This window comes from Choloepus didactylus, chromosome 6 (genome assembly GCF_015220235.1).
Source record: "Choloepus didactylus isolate mChoDid1 chromosome 6, mChoDid1.pri, whole genome shotgun sequence".
In the NCBI taxonomy this organism is placed as follows: Eukaryota; Metazoa; Chordata; class Mammalia; order Pilosa; family Megalonychidae; genus Choloepus; species Choloepus didactylus.
In genome coordinates this window covers 13,258,909-13,275,468 of record NC_051312.1, presented here as the reverse complement: position 1 = coordinate 13,275,468, position 16,560 = coordinate 13,258,909, and the positions used below count along the sequence as shown (strand labels likewise).

Sequence of the window (16,560 nt, the reverse complement as noted above, 5' to 3'; positions counted from 1 at the left end):
ACAAAATTGTTCTATAGGTTGAATGCAATCCCAGTCAAAATCCATATAGGCATTTTTTTTTTAAGCAACTGAAAATCAGCTTATTAAAATAGTTGGATTAAGCATCTGCAATGGTGACTTCCACCTTAGCTCCTGGCTCACTACTGGTGGAAGTAATCTGTTTAACAATCCAAGAAGGATTGTGCAAGTCAATGTAGATTCTTATCTAGAAATGGTCTCAAGTATTAGGACCTGCACCACAAGGAGAATTCCTTGTAGTGATTCTCAGAGCCTTTGTGGGCACTGGAACTGGTCTCTTCACTTTGAGGATCTTTTCTGTTGCACCTCCAATGAAGTCTGCGCACACCTTTCCAAGGACTTCCCATTGTGGCTGGCTAGGGTGATTCTAATCTGATGAATTGCCATCTCTATTTCCACGGGCATCTTTTTGGGGTCCTCAAAAGCCATGGCTGTGGTGTGGCTTTCTGATGGACTTGTTCCCCAGTGAGAGGAAACTGGAGTCAGGAGGAGTGGGTAATCGGAATGTGGCAGCATCAGCGACCACCTTTTCTTCAAAAAGCTAAACAGTCTTTTGAAAAAATAGAAATTCACAATCTGATTGTAAAACTTATTTAAATGCAAAGGATCTATACTGGGCAAAAGAACTTTGAAAAATATGAATGAGTTTGGAGGGATTACACACATAACTTTAAGACTTATTACATTCTTAATCAGTGACATTGCCATAAAGATAGACAAATAGATTATGGAACTGTATAGAGAATCCAGAAATATAACTGCATGAATGTGGTCACTTGATTTGACAGGTGGAACGGCTATGTGGAGAGAATAATTAAGCAACAGACTGTCCTGGAACATTAGGTTATGAAAAAGATACAAACAAAACACTTACCCGTTCCTCACACCATGTTAAACATTTAGCTCCTAGTGGATCATAGACCTAAATGTGAAAGCTAAAAGTATAAAAACTTCTAGAAAAAAATATGAGAAAATTTTTTGTTTCTATCTTTGTGTTTGGTTTGGATTTCTCACACATGACCCCAATAGTGTGACCTATAAAAGAAAATATCAATTGGATGTCATCAAAATTAAAAAAATTTTTACTCTTTAAAATCTGTTATTAATTAGCTTTAGTTTTTTTTTTTTTTGTTTGTTTTTGTTTTTTAATTGGGGGATGAACTAAAAAACCTGTCCTGCCGTACCCCCAGGAATAGATCTGGGCTTGGGCTTGGTCTTCACCCCTGGTCAGAGTGAAGATGAAAGAACTAGATTCTTCTAGGCTCCTGCTCCAGCAGGACCCATTTGTGAATGGTAGCCCATTCGCTCACTGTATCTCACCACCTTCCCTACCTGGCCCACTCTTGTCAAGCCCCAGTTAGTTGCTTGCTCCATGAGGCTTTCCAGATATCCTCCGGGTAGACTACATCACAGCTTTGTTTTTTCTCCATCTTGGTCTTCAACAGCATGAACCTAAATCTGTGTGCTTAGTGGGGTCATGGGCACAGACACCTCCTGCAGTTCAGTTGACCAAGCAACAGTGAATGCTGGATAAGCTTTGTTTGGGAAAGAACTATATCAGCCTCTGCTACCTCTGGGTTTCTATGATGTTGACTTCTCCAGAAGCTTTGGGAAAGGAAGAATGGTCATGGGAAGGAAAGCCAGCCGTAACCTGCATTCCAAGGGGTTGTAAACTAGACCCAGATACTCAGGTTATTGTTTTTATATTTGAGCCACTTGGAATCCAAACCTGAGTCTCCTTTGAACATTTATGGAAACTGGTATAGCAGCACCCAGAACTGTGGATGCTGAGTTACATGAGGACTAAAGCCCTTGCTTTGTATTACTTGGTGATCTTGCTGGCCTCAACCAGCAGAGTAGAAAATAACTCACATTGCCAACTGCAACCACATCACCACTCCTGTCCAATAATTTTGAACTTTCTCAAACAAAGCAGTCCAATCTGCATGCTGGGAGAAGAAAGTGAACTCATTTTGGGAATATTAATAATAACCTTCAATTATAAGACACCTAATATGTAAGGCACTGTAATGGTTTGAAGCTTTATGGACCCCAGAAGAACACATTTTTAAAGCTAATCCATTCCTGTCGTTTAAACCTATTGTGGGTGGGACCTTTTGATTAGGTTATTTCATTTGAGTCTTGCTCTACATGGGTCTTAATCCTCTTACTGGAGTTCTTTATAAGAAGGTGAAATTTAGAGAAAAAGACACAGAAAAAAGACACAATCTAAGAGAGAGACACACAGAAGCTGAGAGAGAAAGTCTTGAAAGCAGAGAGAAAGCCTCTGAAACAAGAAGCTGAAAGCAACAAAGCCCAGAAGAGAAAGGAGAGAACGGCAGATAACGCCATGTGTCTGCCATCTGCCAAGAAGGCCAAGATTGCTGGTAGCCCATCTTTGGGGGGAAAGCATCTTGTGTTGATGCCTTGATTTAACATTTTCACGGCCTCAGAATGGTAGTCTTTCATGTTAATAAACCCCCAGTTGTAAAAGCCAACCCATTTTATGGTATCTGCATTTCAACAGCTTTAGCAAACTAAAATAGGCACTGTGCAAGGTGCTTTGCCTCAGCTGTGTCCCTCAATCACATCTGCTCTCCTAGTTGTCTGGTGATCTTTTCACCTTCATTTTAAATGTATGGAAAGCAAAACTCAAAAGACTTAAAATAACTTGCCTAAGGTCATAACATGTGTAACCAGGTATTCTGTTCCAGAATATTGTATGGAACAAGCTTGAATTGTCCTCTGTATTTTCTTTTGGGTTGTGTAAGTTTTTATTTCCTAATCATAAACTTAACCCTGCAATCCAGTTAGGCTTGGAAGGGAAATGTGCTGGTTTGGATCTGTTATGTGCCCCATAAAAGGCCATGTTCTTTTTTTTTTCTTTTTTTTTTTTTTATCTTGATGTCAACATTTCAAGTTTTATTGTGGTAATATATATGTAACACAAAATTTCCCATTTTGACCATTTTTAAGTGTACAATTCAGACATATTAATTACATTCACAAAGTTGTACAACCATCATCACCAACCATGACCAAAACTTCATTACCCTAAACAGAAACTCTACATTTATTGCAAAGTATCTCCCCATTCCCTTCTCCCACTGTCCCAGCCCCTTAGTAACCTGTATTCTACTTTCTGTCTATGAACTTGTTTATTCTGGATATATCATATAAGTGGAATCATACAATATTTATCCTTTTGTGTTTCTGGCTTATTTCACTCAGCATGTTTTTTTTTTTTTTTTTTTTTTTTTTTTTTTTTTTTTTTTTTTTAAATCTTCATTTTATTGAGATATATTCACATACCACGCAGTCATACAAAACAAATTGTACTTTCGATTGTTTACAGTACCATTGCATAGTTGTACATTCATCACCTAAATCAATCCCTGACACCTTCATTAGCACACACACAAAAATAACAAGAATAATAATTAGAGTGAAAAAGAGCAATTGAAGTAAAAAAGAACACTGGGTACCTTTGTCTGTTTGTTTCCTTCCCCTACTTTTCTACACATCCATCCATAAACTAGACAAAGTGGAGTTTGGTCCTTATGGCTTTCCCAATCCCATTGTCACCCCTCATACGCTACATTTTTATACAATTGTCTTCGAGATTCATGGGTTCTGGGTTGTAGTTTAATAGTTTCAGGTATCCACCACCAGCTACCCCAATTCTTTAGAACCTAAAAAAGGTTGTCTAAAGTGTGCGTAAGAGTGCCCACCAGAGTGATCTCTCGGCTCGTTTTGGAATCTCTCTGCCACTGAAGCTTATTTCATTTCCTTTCACATCCCCCTTTTGGTCAAGAAGATGTTCTCCATCCCACGATGCCGGGTCTACATTCCTCCCCGGGAGTCATATTCCACGTTGCCAGGGAGATTCACTTCCCTGGGTGTCTGGTCCCACGTAGAGGGGAGGGCAGTGATTTCACCTTTCAAGTTGGCTTAGCCAGAGAGAGAGGGCCACATCTGAGCAACAAAGAGGCATTCAGGAGGAGACTCTTAGGCACAAATACAGGGAGGCCTAGCCTCTCCTTTGCAGCAACCGTCTTCCCAAGGGTAAAACTTATGGTAGAGGGCTCAACCCATCAAACCACCAGTCCCCTATGTCCGTGGTCATGTTAGCAACCATGAAGGTGGGGTAGGCGAATACCCCTGCATTCTCCACAGGCTCCTCAAGGGGGCACTACATCTTTTTTTTTTTTTTTCCTTGTTTGTCTTTTTTCTTTCTTTTTTTTTTTTTTTTTAACTTTCCCTTCTTTTTTAAATCAACTGTATGAAAAAAAAAGTTAAAAAGAAAACAAACATACAATAAAAGAACATTTCAAAGAGACCATAACAAGGGAGTAAGAAAAAGACAACTAACCTAAGATAACTGCTTAACTTCCAACATGTTCCTACTTTACCCCAAGAAAGTTACATAATATAGCAACATTTCAGTGAACTTGTTCCTACTACATCCATCAGAAATTAACAGACCATAGTCATTTCTGGGCATCCCCAGAACGTTAAATAGCTTATCTGTTCTTCTTGGATTATTGTTCCCCCTTCCTTAATTGCTCTCTACTGCTAGTTCCCCTACATTCTACATTATAAACCATTTGTTTTACATTTTTCAAAGTTCACATTAGTGGTAGCACATAATATTTCTCTTTTTGTGCCTGGCTTATTTCGCTCAGCATTATGTCTTCAAGGTTCATCCATGTTGTCATATGTTTCACCAGATCGTTCCTTCTTACTGCCGCGTAGTATTCCATCGTGTGTATATACCACATTTTATTTATCCACTCATCTGTTGAAGGACATTTGGGTTGTTTCCATCTCTTGGCAATTGTGAATAATGCTGCTATGAACATTGGCGTGCAGATATCTGTTCGTGTCACTGCTTTCCGATCTTCCGGGTATATACCGAGAAGTGCAATCGCTGGATCGAATGGTAGTTCTATATCTAGTTTTCTAAGGAACCGCCAGACTGACTTCCAGAGTGGCTGAACCATTATACAGTCCCACCAACAATGAATAAGAGTCCCAGTTTCTCCACATCCCCTCCAGCATTTGTAGTTTCCTGTTTGTTTAATGGCAGCCATTCTAACCGGTGTTAGATGGTATCTCATTGTGGTCTTAATTTGCATCTCTCTAATAGCTAGTGAAGCTGAACATTTTTTCATGTGTTTCTTGGCCATTTGTATTTCCTTTTCAGAGAACTGTCTTTTCATATCTTTTGCCCATTTTATAATTGGGCTGTCTGTACTACTGTCATTGAGTTGTAGGATTTCTTTGTATATGCAAGATATCAGTCTTTTGTCAGATACATGGTTTCCAAAAATTTTTTCCCATTGAGTTGGCTGCCTCTTTACCTTTTTGAGAAATTCCTTTGAGGTGCAGAAACTTCTAAGCTTGAGGAGTTCCCATTTATCTATTTTCTCTTTTGTTGCTTGTGCTTTGGGTGTAAAGTCTAGGAAGTGGCCTCCTAATACAAGGTCTTGAAGATGTTTTCCTACATTATCTTCTAGGAGTTTTATGGTACTTTCTTTTATATTGAGATCTTTGGTCCATTTTGAGTTAATTTTTGTGTAGGGGGTGAGGTAGGGGTCCTCTTTCATTCTTTTGGATATGGATATCCAACTCTCCCAGCCCCATTTGTTGAAAAGACCATTATGGCTCAGTTCAGTGACTTTGGGGGCCTTATCAAAGATCAGTCGGCCATAGATCTGAGGGTCTATCTCTGAATTCTCAATTCGATTCCATTGATCTATATGTCTATCTTTGTGCCAGTACCATGCTGTTTTGGCAACTGTGGCTTTATAATAAGCTTCAAAGTCAGGGAGTGTAAGTCCTCCCACTTCGTTTTTGTTTTTTAGAGTGTCTTTAGCAATTCGAGGCATCTTCCCTTTCCAAATAAATTTGATAACTAGCTTTTCCAAGTCTGCAAAGTAGGTTGTTGGAATTTTGATTGGGATTGCATTGAATCTGTAGATGAGTTTGGGTAGAATTGACATCTTAATGACATTTAGCCTTCCTATCCATGAACATGGAATATTTTTCCATCTTTTAAGGTCCCCTTCTATTTCTTTTAGTAGAGTTATGTAGTTTTCTTTGTATAGGTCTTTTACATCTTTGGTTAAGTTGATTCCTAGGTACTTGATTTTTTTAGTTGCTATTGAAAATGGTATCTTTTTCTTGAGTGTCTCTTCAGTTTGTTCATTTCTAGCATATAGAAACATTACTGACTTAAGTGCATTAATCTTGTATCCCGCTACTTTGCTAAATTTGTTTATTAGCTCTAGTAGGTGTATCGTTGATTTCTCAGGGTTTTCTAGATATAAGATCATATCATCTGCAAACAATGACAGTTTTACTTCTTCTTTTCCAATTTGGATGCCTTTTATTTCTTTGTCTTGCCGGATTGCCCTGGCTAGCACTTCCAGCACAATGTTGAATAACAGTGGTGACAGCGGGCATCCTTGTCTTGTTCCTGATCTTAGAGGGAAGGCTTTCAGTCTCTCACCATTGAGTACTATGCTGGCTGTGGGTTTTTCATATATGCTCTTTATCATGTTGAGGAAGTTTCCTTCAATTCCTACCTTTTGAAGTGTTTTTATCAAAAAGGGATGTTGGATTTTGTCAAATGCTTTTTCAGCATCTATTGAGATGATCAATTGATTTTTCCCTTTCGAGTTTTTAATGTGTTGTAATACATTGATTGTTTTTCTTATGTTGAACCATCCTTGCATGCCTGGAATGAACCCCACTTGGTCATGGTGTATGATTTTTTTAATGTGTCTTTGGATTCGATTTGCAAGTATTTTGTTGAGGATTTTTGCATCTATATTCATTAGGGAGATTGGCCGGTAGTTTTCCTTTTTTGTAGCATCTTTGCCTGGTTTTGGTATTAGATTGATGTTAGCTTCATAAAATGAGTTAGGTAGTGTTCCATTTTCTTCAATGTTTTGAAAGAGTTTGAGTAAGATTGGTGTCAGTTCTTTCTGGAAAGTTTGGTAGAATTCCCCTGTGAAGCCATCTGGCCCTGGGCATTTATTTGTGGGAAGATTTTTGATGACTGATTGGATCTCTTTGCTTGTGATGGGTTGGTTGAGGTCTTCTATTTCTTCTCTGGTCAGTCTAGGTTGTTCATATGTTTCCAGGAAATTGTCCATTTCTTCTACATTATCCAGTTTGTTGCCATACAGTTGTTCATAATATCCTCTTATAGTTTTTTTAATTTCTTCAGGATCTGCAGTTATGTCACCTTTTTCATTCATTATTTTGTTTATATGGGTCTTCTCTCTTTTTGATTTTGTCAGTCTAGCTAGGGGCTTGTCAATCTTGTTGATCTTCTCAAAGAACCAACTTTTGGTGATATTTATCCTCTCTATTGTTTTTTTGTTCTCTATGTCATTTATTTCTGCTTTAATCCTTGTTATTTCTTTTCTTGTACTTGGTTTAGGATTGGTTTGCTGTTCATTTTCTAGCTTCTTCAGTTGATCCATTAATTCTTTGATTTTGGCTCTTTCTTCCTTTTTAATATATGCGTTTAGTGCTATAAATTTCCCCCTTAGCACTGCTTTTGCTGCATCCCATAGGTTTTGGTATGTTGTGTTCTCATTTTCATTCGTCTCTATATATTTAGCAATTTCTCTTGCTATTTCTTCTTTAACCCACTGATTGTTTAGGAGTGTGTTGTTTAACCTCCAGGCATTTGTGAATTGTCTAAGTCTCTGATGGTTATTGACTTCTAATTGTATTCCATTGTGGTCAGAGAATGTGCTTTGAATAATTTCAATCTTTTTAAATTTACTGAGGCTTGTTTTATGTCCCAGCATATGATCTATTCTGGAGAAAGTTCCGTGAGCACTAGAAAAGTATGTATATCCTGGTGATTTGGGATGTAATGTCCTGTATATGTCTGTTAAATCTAATTCATTTATGAGATTGTTTAGGTTTTCAATTTCCTTATTGGTCTTCTGTCTGGTTGATCTATCTATAGGAGAGAGTGATGTGTTGAAGTCTCCCACAATTATTGTGGAAACATCAATTGCTTCCTTTAGTTTTGCCAGTGTTTCTCTCATGTATTTTGTGGCACCTTGACTGGGTGCATAGACATTTACGATTGTTATTTTTTCTTGCTGAATTGCCCCTTTTATTAGTATGTAGTGGCCTTCTTTGTCTCTCAAAACATCCCTGCATTTGAAGTCTATTTTATCTGAGATTAATATTGCTACACCTGCTTTCTTTTGGCTGTAGCTTGCATGAAATATTTTTTTCCATCCTTTCACTTTCAGTTTCTTTGTGTCCCTGTGTCTAAGATGAGTCTCTTGTATGCAACATATTGATGGTTCATTTTTTTTGATCCATTCTGCGAATCTATATCTTTTAATTGGGGAGTTTAATCCATTTACATTCAACGTTATAACCGTGAAGGCATTTCTTGAATCGGCCATCTTATCCTTTGGTTTATGTTTGCCATATTTTTCCCTCTCTCTATTAATATCCTTTATTGTACCCAAACCGAATCTCTTTAGTACTGAACCTTTCTCCAAGTCTCTCTGTCCTGTCTTTGTTTCTCTGTCTGTAGGGCTCCCTTGAGTATCTCCAGTAGGGCAGGTCTCTTGTTAGCAAATTCTCTCAGCATTTCTTTGTCTGTGAAAAATTTAAGCTCTCCCTCAAATTTGAAGGAGAGCTTTGCTGGATAAAGTATTCTTGGCTGGAAATTCCTCTCACTCAGAATTTTAAATATATCGTGCCACTGCTTTCTTGCCTCCATGGTGGCTGCTGAGTAGTCACTACTTAGTCTTATGCTGTTTCCTTTGTATGTGGTGAATTGCTTTTCTCTTGCTGCTTTCAGAACTTGCTCCTTCTCTTCTGTGTTTGACAGTGTGATCAGTATATGTCTCGGAGTGGGTTTTTTTGGATTTATTCTATTTGGAGTTCGCTGAGCATTTATGATTTGTGTATTTATGTTGTTTAGAAGATTTGGGAAGTTTTCCCCAACAATTTCTTTGAATACTCTTCCTAGACCTTTACCCTTTTCTTCCCCTTCTCGGACACCAATGAGTCTTATATTCGGACGTTTCATATTATCTATCATATCCCTGAGGTCCATTTCGAGTTTTTCAATTTTTTTCCCCATTCTTTCTTTTATGCTTTCATTTTCCATTCTGTCATCTTCCAGGTCACTGATTCGTTGTTCAACTTCCTCTAGTCTTGTACTATGAGTGTCCAGAATCTTTTTAATTTGGTCAACAGTTCCTTTAATTTCCATAAGATCATCCATTTTTTTATTTAGTCTTGCAATGTCTTCTTTATGCTGTTCTAAGGTCTTCTTGATTTCCTTCATATCCCGTACTAGGGTCTCATTGTTCGTCTTTAGTTCTTTGAGTAGCTGCTCTAGGTGCTGTGACTCTTCTGGTCTTTTGATTTGGGTGCTTGGGCTTGGGTTATCCATATCGTCTGGTTTTTTCATATGCTTTATAATTTTCTGTTGTTTTTGGCCTCGTGGCATTTGCTGAACTTGATAGGGTTCTTTTAGGGTTTGTAGACCTATTGAAGTCCTTATCTCTAATTTATCAGATTTACAGCTTCGTGGAGTACACTTTCTCTAACTAACCAGCAGGTCCCGTCCACGAGCCACCTGTTCTCCACAAGCCAGTTCTCCCCTGCTTAGCCTTTTTGGTGGGTGGGGGAGTGAGTCTTGTGGGGCCCAATTGGTGTACCAAGCTTGCGTGTGTAGTTGGTGTTGCCTGCCCTGTATGTGGGGTGTGTTTCTGGGCAGTCGGGGAGGGGGGGTGGCCCTAACAATCAAATCTCCCTGATGATCCTAGAGTTTTAAAGCTGCTGCAATAGTCTAATCCTTCAGTTCAGTCCTGCCACAGTTTGTCTCTGCCACTGACCCACAAGTCTTTGGTATTGGCGTATGCTCCTGAGACTTGCAAGTGGGCCCCTCTTCCAAGCTGTGCACCCCTGGTCCTCTGTTGAGGGATGACTGTGCTATGTCACAGGTGAGTGCCGTCCCCCCAGGGCAGTTCTGGGCTGCTGGGCTGTGTAGGGAGGCTCCCAGTCTGCTCAAATGATGGCTGAATGGGGCTTTGTTAATTCACACTGCTCCACCTTCCCAACTCTGGGACATTCAGCTGAGGTTGCAGGGAAGGCTAATGTCCACGCCCAGTTTTGTGGTGTGTGCCTGTTATTTGAAGCACTTACGTCACACTGGGTTGTCTGGGGCAGCTCTGGGCTATGGGGCTGGCGATGGGCAGGAGTGTTTCCTGTCCACCAGGATGGTGGCTGTGAGCGGACACCCCCCTTTTCTTCGGAAGTTGTGTTGTTTAGTGAATTTTCTCAGCCACTGGATTATTGCCTTTTGTCTCAGAGCTCTCTTAGTTCTGCTCTTGACTTGACGTGCCCAAATAGCAATTCTTTGAAGCTTTCTGTATTGGGCTTCTTAGAGTAATTGTTTTAGAAAAAGAAAAAAGGATTTAAAAAAAAAAAAAAAACAAAAAAAAAACTGCCCTCCTCAGAGATCTAATGGGTTATTGAAATGCTAATAGACAAAGCAACCAGGGCCATTAAGGAAAGGTCCACAGGGCAGAGAGATCAGCTTTGCTTCGGGATTTGCATATGCGCCTCAAGGCCTGAGCTCCGCCCTTCCCCTTTCTGTGTTCACCAGAACTCCAAAAATCCTCCGCTTTTATTTTGGAGTTTTTCGAGTTGTTTTTTTTTCTATGCCTGTCTCCTCTCTGCTGGGCTGGCTGCTCTCAGAGTCTCTGGTGTCTGGTCTCAGTCTATCTATGGTTGGAGTTTGAATCAGTAGAATGAGTTTCCGATAAGAGCAGCCACTGCAGTTCTCCCTTCTCCTTCCCGGAGCTGACAGCCCCTCCTCCCCCGGGACTGAGCCTGGCAGGGAGGGGCGCGGGTCCCCTGGCCGCAAAAACTTACAGATTTCGCTGATCTCAGCAGTTCCACGTTTTCATGAGTGTTGTATGAAGTATGCTCAAAGACAGATTGCTCTGTGGTGTCCAGTCCACGCAGTTCCTGGCTTTTTACCTACTTTCCTGGAGGAGTAACTAAAACTTACAGCTCACCAGTCTGCCATCTTGCCCCGCCTCTCGCCATGTTCTTTTAATCCAATCGTGTGGTGGTAGACCTAATTGGGTGGGATTTTGATTACATTGTTTCCATGGGGATGTGACCCTGCCCATTCAAGGTGGGTCTTAATCTTTTCAACACTAATACATCTGCCCCCACAAGATTGCATTAAAGAGCATGGTTTTTTCAGGGACATAATACATTAAAACCAGCAGACCATCCAACCACTCAGTCTTAGCAATGCAGTTGAAACATTGGGAACTGTTTGTGTTGGGTCCAGCATTGTCCAAAGAGAAGATGTCAGGACCTGTATGCTTCAGGATGAAGTTCTGATCATCAAGCATCTCCCAATAGATGAACTTGCCAGCAGTGCTGTTATATCATGTAAAGTCACCCCTGGCAATACACCCAGGAATAATTCTGTGAAAGCAGGAATCCTTATAACCAAATACTTTCTCCCCAGTGTTCACAGCATGAAAATTGTCTTCTGTCTTTAGAACTTTATCTGCAAACAGCTCGAAGGAGACAAGGCTAAAGGGATCATTGTTGACTGTGATGTCAAAGAACATGAACACTGTGGGGTTGATTGTGGCTGTGGGTGGGGGACTGCTGTGGCAGTGGGCAGTGGCATCTGTAAGCTGTCCTCTGTATGTTAATGAACCATAAAACATTTTTCTTTGCATAGGTACACCAGCAATGTATGAAAGTTCTGATTTCTCCACGACTGCACAATCCTCTTTTTGATCATAGCTATCCTAGTTGGTGTGAAGTGGTATCTCATTGTGGTTTGATTTGTACTTCCCTGATGGCTAATGATGTTTAGCATCTTTTCATGTACTCATTGGCCATTCTTATGTCTTCTTTGGAGAAATGTCTATTCAAGTCCTTTGCCAATTTTTAAACTGGGTTGTTTGTCTTTTTATTCTTTATGCCTTCATGGTTTCTTTTTTTTTTTTTGATATTAAGTATTTATTAATCATAAGTATTTATCAATATTCACAAGAACACAGCCTCACATTCATGGATAGTACAATAATCTTTATAATTCATTCAGGTCAACCATTCCTAGCTTAGTGAAGGTGGGGCAGCTTTAGTTCCAGTATTGTGCAGAGATAGATGCCCACCAAAAAATACTCTTCTCAGGGCTATTTATATGTCCAGGAATCTTAATTATATCACTCTGCTTGCTCCATATCTTCTTGATCAATGTCCAGGGAGGATTACAGCAAAATCAGAACATGTTTGATCATGGAATGAATACTTAATAAATATTCCACAGAGTCAGTTTTGATTTAAAGAGGTGAAAATTCAGGTATTTGAAGAGTGATTTAGTACCAAAAGCCCCAGAAGTGGAATAGTCTCACCAAAGTTATGAAATTCCCTTTGGTTTGTTTGGGGTGAAGTACCTGTAATGCATTTAGTCCTCAGCTGCCTTCTGGAACTGTTCTTAAATGCAAATCAAACCCACCAGACTTTATGCCAGGATGGGAGGGGCTCTGTTTCATTCATCATCAAATTTGAAGAGCCTAGCATAGTATCTGGCACAAAGTGGGCAACTGACATTGATTAAGTGAATCAGCTGAATGAATGAACTTTCCAGGCACTCTTTGATACATATACCTTCATTTTACTTTCCTTCCTAATTGATCAATCAACATTGGTTAATTGCCCCTGCCATTCTTATGTTGTACTTAAAAAAAGTACTCTTCTGAAATTATTAAAATTGCTGACACATCATTAACTGCTATTACAAAACTTGCTCACTGTAAACTACTCTAGCCATCCAACTAATATTTGTTATTAGATACCAGAATATGGCTTTTAAATTTGTTCTTAAAAGTTCAATAGTTAACATTATATTTTGATTGATAGTAGGTCATAGCAACTGACATCAAAGAAAGAAAATGCTGGACATAATTCAATTCAACCAAAATCCCTACTATGTACAAGGTTTCATGGTATGAGTCTTACATATAAAAGGTCAACTTATTTCCCAGAATTCCCTCAGTCTTAGTTTGCTAGGGCTGCTGAAACCAAGTATGATTAACTGTGTGGCTCAAAATAACAGAATTTTATTGTCTCCCAGTTCTGCAGGCTTGAAGTCCAAAATCAAGGTGTTGACAGGGCCACACTTCCTCTGAAGTCTATAGAATTCTGGTGTTGGTTTGCCAGCAATCCATGGTGATCTCTGGCTTGTGGAATAATTCAATCTCTGCCTCTGTTACATGGCTGTCCCTTCTCTGTCCAAATTTTCTGTTCTTACAAGGACACTGGTCATACTGGATTAAGAGACATCCTACTCCAGTATGACCTCATTTTAACTTGCCCAATTCTATGCATAATAACTTTATTTCCAAATAAGGTCACATTTTGAGGTACTGGAGATTACAAATTCAGCATATCTTTTTGGGGGTCACAAGTCAATCCATAACACCAAGCAATGTAAAATTATTTAAACTATGATTATACTGCAAAAAGCCAGTGACATTTTCTGAAAACCTGCTTATAAGTGTTTTAAAAATCATCCATATTAACTGTAACCCATAACATCCTTTGAAATTTACTCTCTGACTAGTGAAATTGTACTTGAAAGTTATCACTTTTCAGTATATGTTAACATATATATATTTGAAATAATATGAAATATATAACATATTTCATAATAAAAAATGTAAAAAAAAAATCATCCATGTTATTTTGGGTTCTTTAAGATACAGATGTCAAGACTGGATTAAAAGTAAAAGAGATGTATTGGGGGAGATATCTGTGAATGATAAAAGGGAGGTGCAGGTAGGAGCTGACAATGGTGAAGGAGAGGAAAGAAAATGAGAATTGGGTAGGAAGTCTTGGATTGCAGCACAGTCCTAAAAAAATTTTGAGCAGGCCTATGGGGAGTTGTTGAACCAAATTCACCCATCACAGGAAAGGGCTGGCATTAGTAGCATCTATATGCTCAGTCACTGGTGGGGGCCTCAATAAGAACATAGTAGTGGATGCCAAAGGGCAGCAGCTGGGGTTCTCAGTCAACTTTTCTTTCTGAAGGATGAGATCTGAGCAACAGATTTCCATGAAGCTCACATTATCTTGTGTTCCAAATTGAGAGTTCTCAAGTTTTTTCGTTAATGTTTGATGGAAATAAAGACCATAAATATTTCGGTAACTGTCATGAAATACATTACTGTTAACAGAGATTAAAGATTCTATTATCTTCATACAACTCTTTGGTTGTTATATCAGCTCTTGGTATATAAATTGTCTTTTCTCTATCACATACAATGATGACTATAACAAAACACAAGCAAGACTATACAATACGAAATAATTTGAAGTACTATTTTTGAATTAACCTAATAAAAACCTTCACTAATCTGGGCTAATTGGAGGCTGATTAAATTATAGGATATTTTAAAAGTAATGTGGTTATTACTTCACAACATACACAGTAACTGCAATCAGAACAAACACTGACTGAGAGACAACTGATATAAAGGCCAAATGACTAGTCCTTATTTGCACACTATTAGTATGTTTCTGGGTAGAATATACTTTTTAAAAAATTTATTTTCTTAAATAGGTCTCCTTACAATCCCCTCAAATAATATCACAAAATTATCAGCCCATGGCATCCTGCTTTCCATAGGGTCTGCTAACCCTTTCTTCCTAGGTAATTCAAGAGTAGCCTGGAACTGAAGGCCCAGCCTCTATCCACATGAGGCCAAGGACCTGTAACAAAGGAAACCTAAGGGAGCCCAGCAATTCCTGACCTTCCCTCATTCCAGATCTGTAAACTGGACTTGACTTTTCCTGACCTAGTTATCAAGGCCAGAGCATAGGAGCTTTTGAGTCATCAAATCTGACTAGATTGGCAGATTCTATTTTCTGCTTTTCTCATATTTGCCCTCTGTACCTGAATTTTATGTTTTACAAACTTAACATATTTGATCTCAGTTCACCCAAGCAAATAATCACTATTTTTCAACTAATGATTTTTAAGTGTTGCATACATATAAAACAATTCCAACTGAAGTATTTCAAATTACTGTTTCTTAATTTTCCTCCCCAGATAGTCTAAATACCTGGAAAAATATATTTATGATTTAAGAATAGCTAACATTTAATGAGAGGTATGTGTTATACACTGCCCCAAGTGGACTACATATTTACTTATTTAATTCTCCCTCAAACCACCCTATGAAGTGGAACTATCATTATTTCCAATTTACACATAAGGATACTAATGCATACAGAAAGTAAGTAACAAGGTCACATGGCTAGTAAGAAGTGGAGCCAGGTTTTGAAGCAAGTAATCCAGCTCCTTGTTAAAAGATTTTCTGTAGTTACTGTGGCCTGCTCAAACTATAATGCATTATTTAACTCACATTTAAAAAGTCACTGTTACCTAGCACATGGTAATGGAATTTAAAAAATTATTTTATTTTCATTTTACAAGTAACTAATTAATTTAAACTGAAAAATGCTGAAGTAAAAGTTTGCAGCTCTATAATCGCTTCCATACCTCAACAGATTTAAGTCATATGTGCTAATGTAGAAATATTTTCTTTCCCAATTTATAGTAGCACATTTTCTTCCAAAGCCATCATATATATTTTTAAACACATTATAGAAATCAGATGCCTTAAACTATGTAAGAAATAAAATAATAAAAAATAAGTTAATTCAGAAGTACATATTCAGAAAAATTACACATGACTTAAAAGTCAATACACCGTCCTTTAGGTTCCCAATCTCCATATCGAGTGGGCTCTGGGCCCCTGGGTCCACCCTTTTCTTTGGTAACAGGATTAACATCATCAGGAAATTTTTCCAGTGGTTCTTTCTCTAAATGGGAACCTTCTGGTACATCAAAACGACCTTCTGGTAACTTTGGCTTCTTAAGGGATTGTTTGGCAGGTTCAGACTTTCCTCCTAGAGAACTCCTTTTCCTCAAAGAATGCCACAAAAGGGGTGATCTTGCGGTTCTCCAGGCTCTGGCCGGAACACGGTTGAGCCGTCCCGCAAGGCCCAAGGTGGTCATGGCGCGGGATTCCACGGCTTGCTCGGTGGCCCAGTTGAGGGACCTTCATGGTTTCTTGAACACTTTTCTACCATTCTAATTCATCCCTTTTATGCCTAATTTAGCTGGAGTTGGCTCCTTTTTGTTTAACCACACACCTTGACTGGTAGAGGAGGTATGAAGTCAGTTTCCCCAATCTTACACAATCCTAAGGGATATTAAGGATACTTCAGGCAATCTACAAACAGTCACCAAGCACCTGTGAACAGAGCTTGCAACTACTGTTTATTATTGCTTCCTTGGTGTAAACATCTTGCTTTGTCTGGTATCATAAAATTGGTCTTTGAGACCAGAAATTTGCATTTCAGATCAGGAGCCTTTACTTTCTGCCAGTGGCAAGAGTGACTGGTATCTGGAATTGGTGAAATTGAGCACAGCTT

The 16,560-nt window shown here is 38.8% G+C and overlaps 1 protein-coding gene and 1 pseudogene across 1 annotated transcript; both read right to left on the bottom strand.

Moving 5' to 3' along the window:
- Positions 1–97: 97 nt before the first annotated feature.
- LOC119537645 lies at positions 98–447 on the bottom strand (annotated as a pseudogene).
- Positions 448–15,817: 15,370 nt separating this feature from the next.
- LOC119536585 (succinate dehydrogenase assembly factor 4, mitochondrial-like) lies at positions 15,818–16,141 on the bottom strand. The gene has a single exon (XM_037839440.1). It carries the CDS (start codon positions 16,139–16,141, stop codon positions 15,818–15,820), a length of 324 nt encoding a protein of 107 aa, XP_037695368.1.
- Between the last annotated feature and the right edge of the window lie 419 nt (positions 16,142–16,560).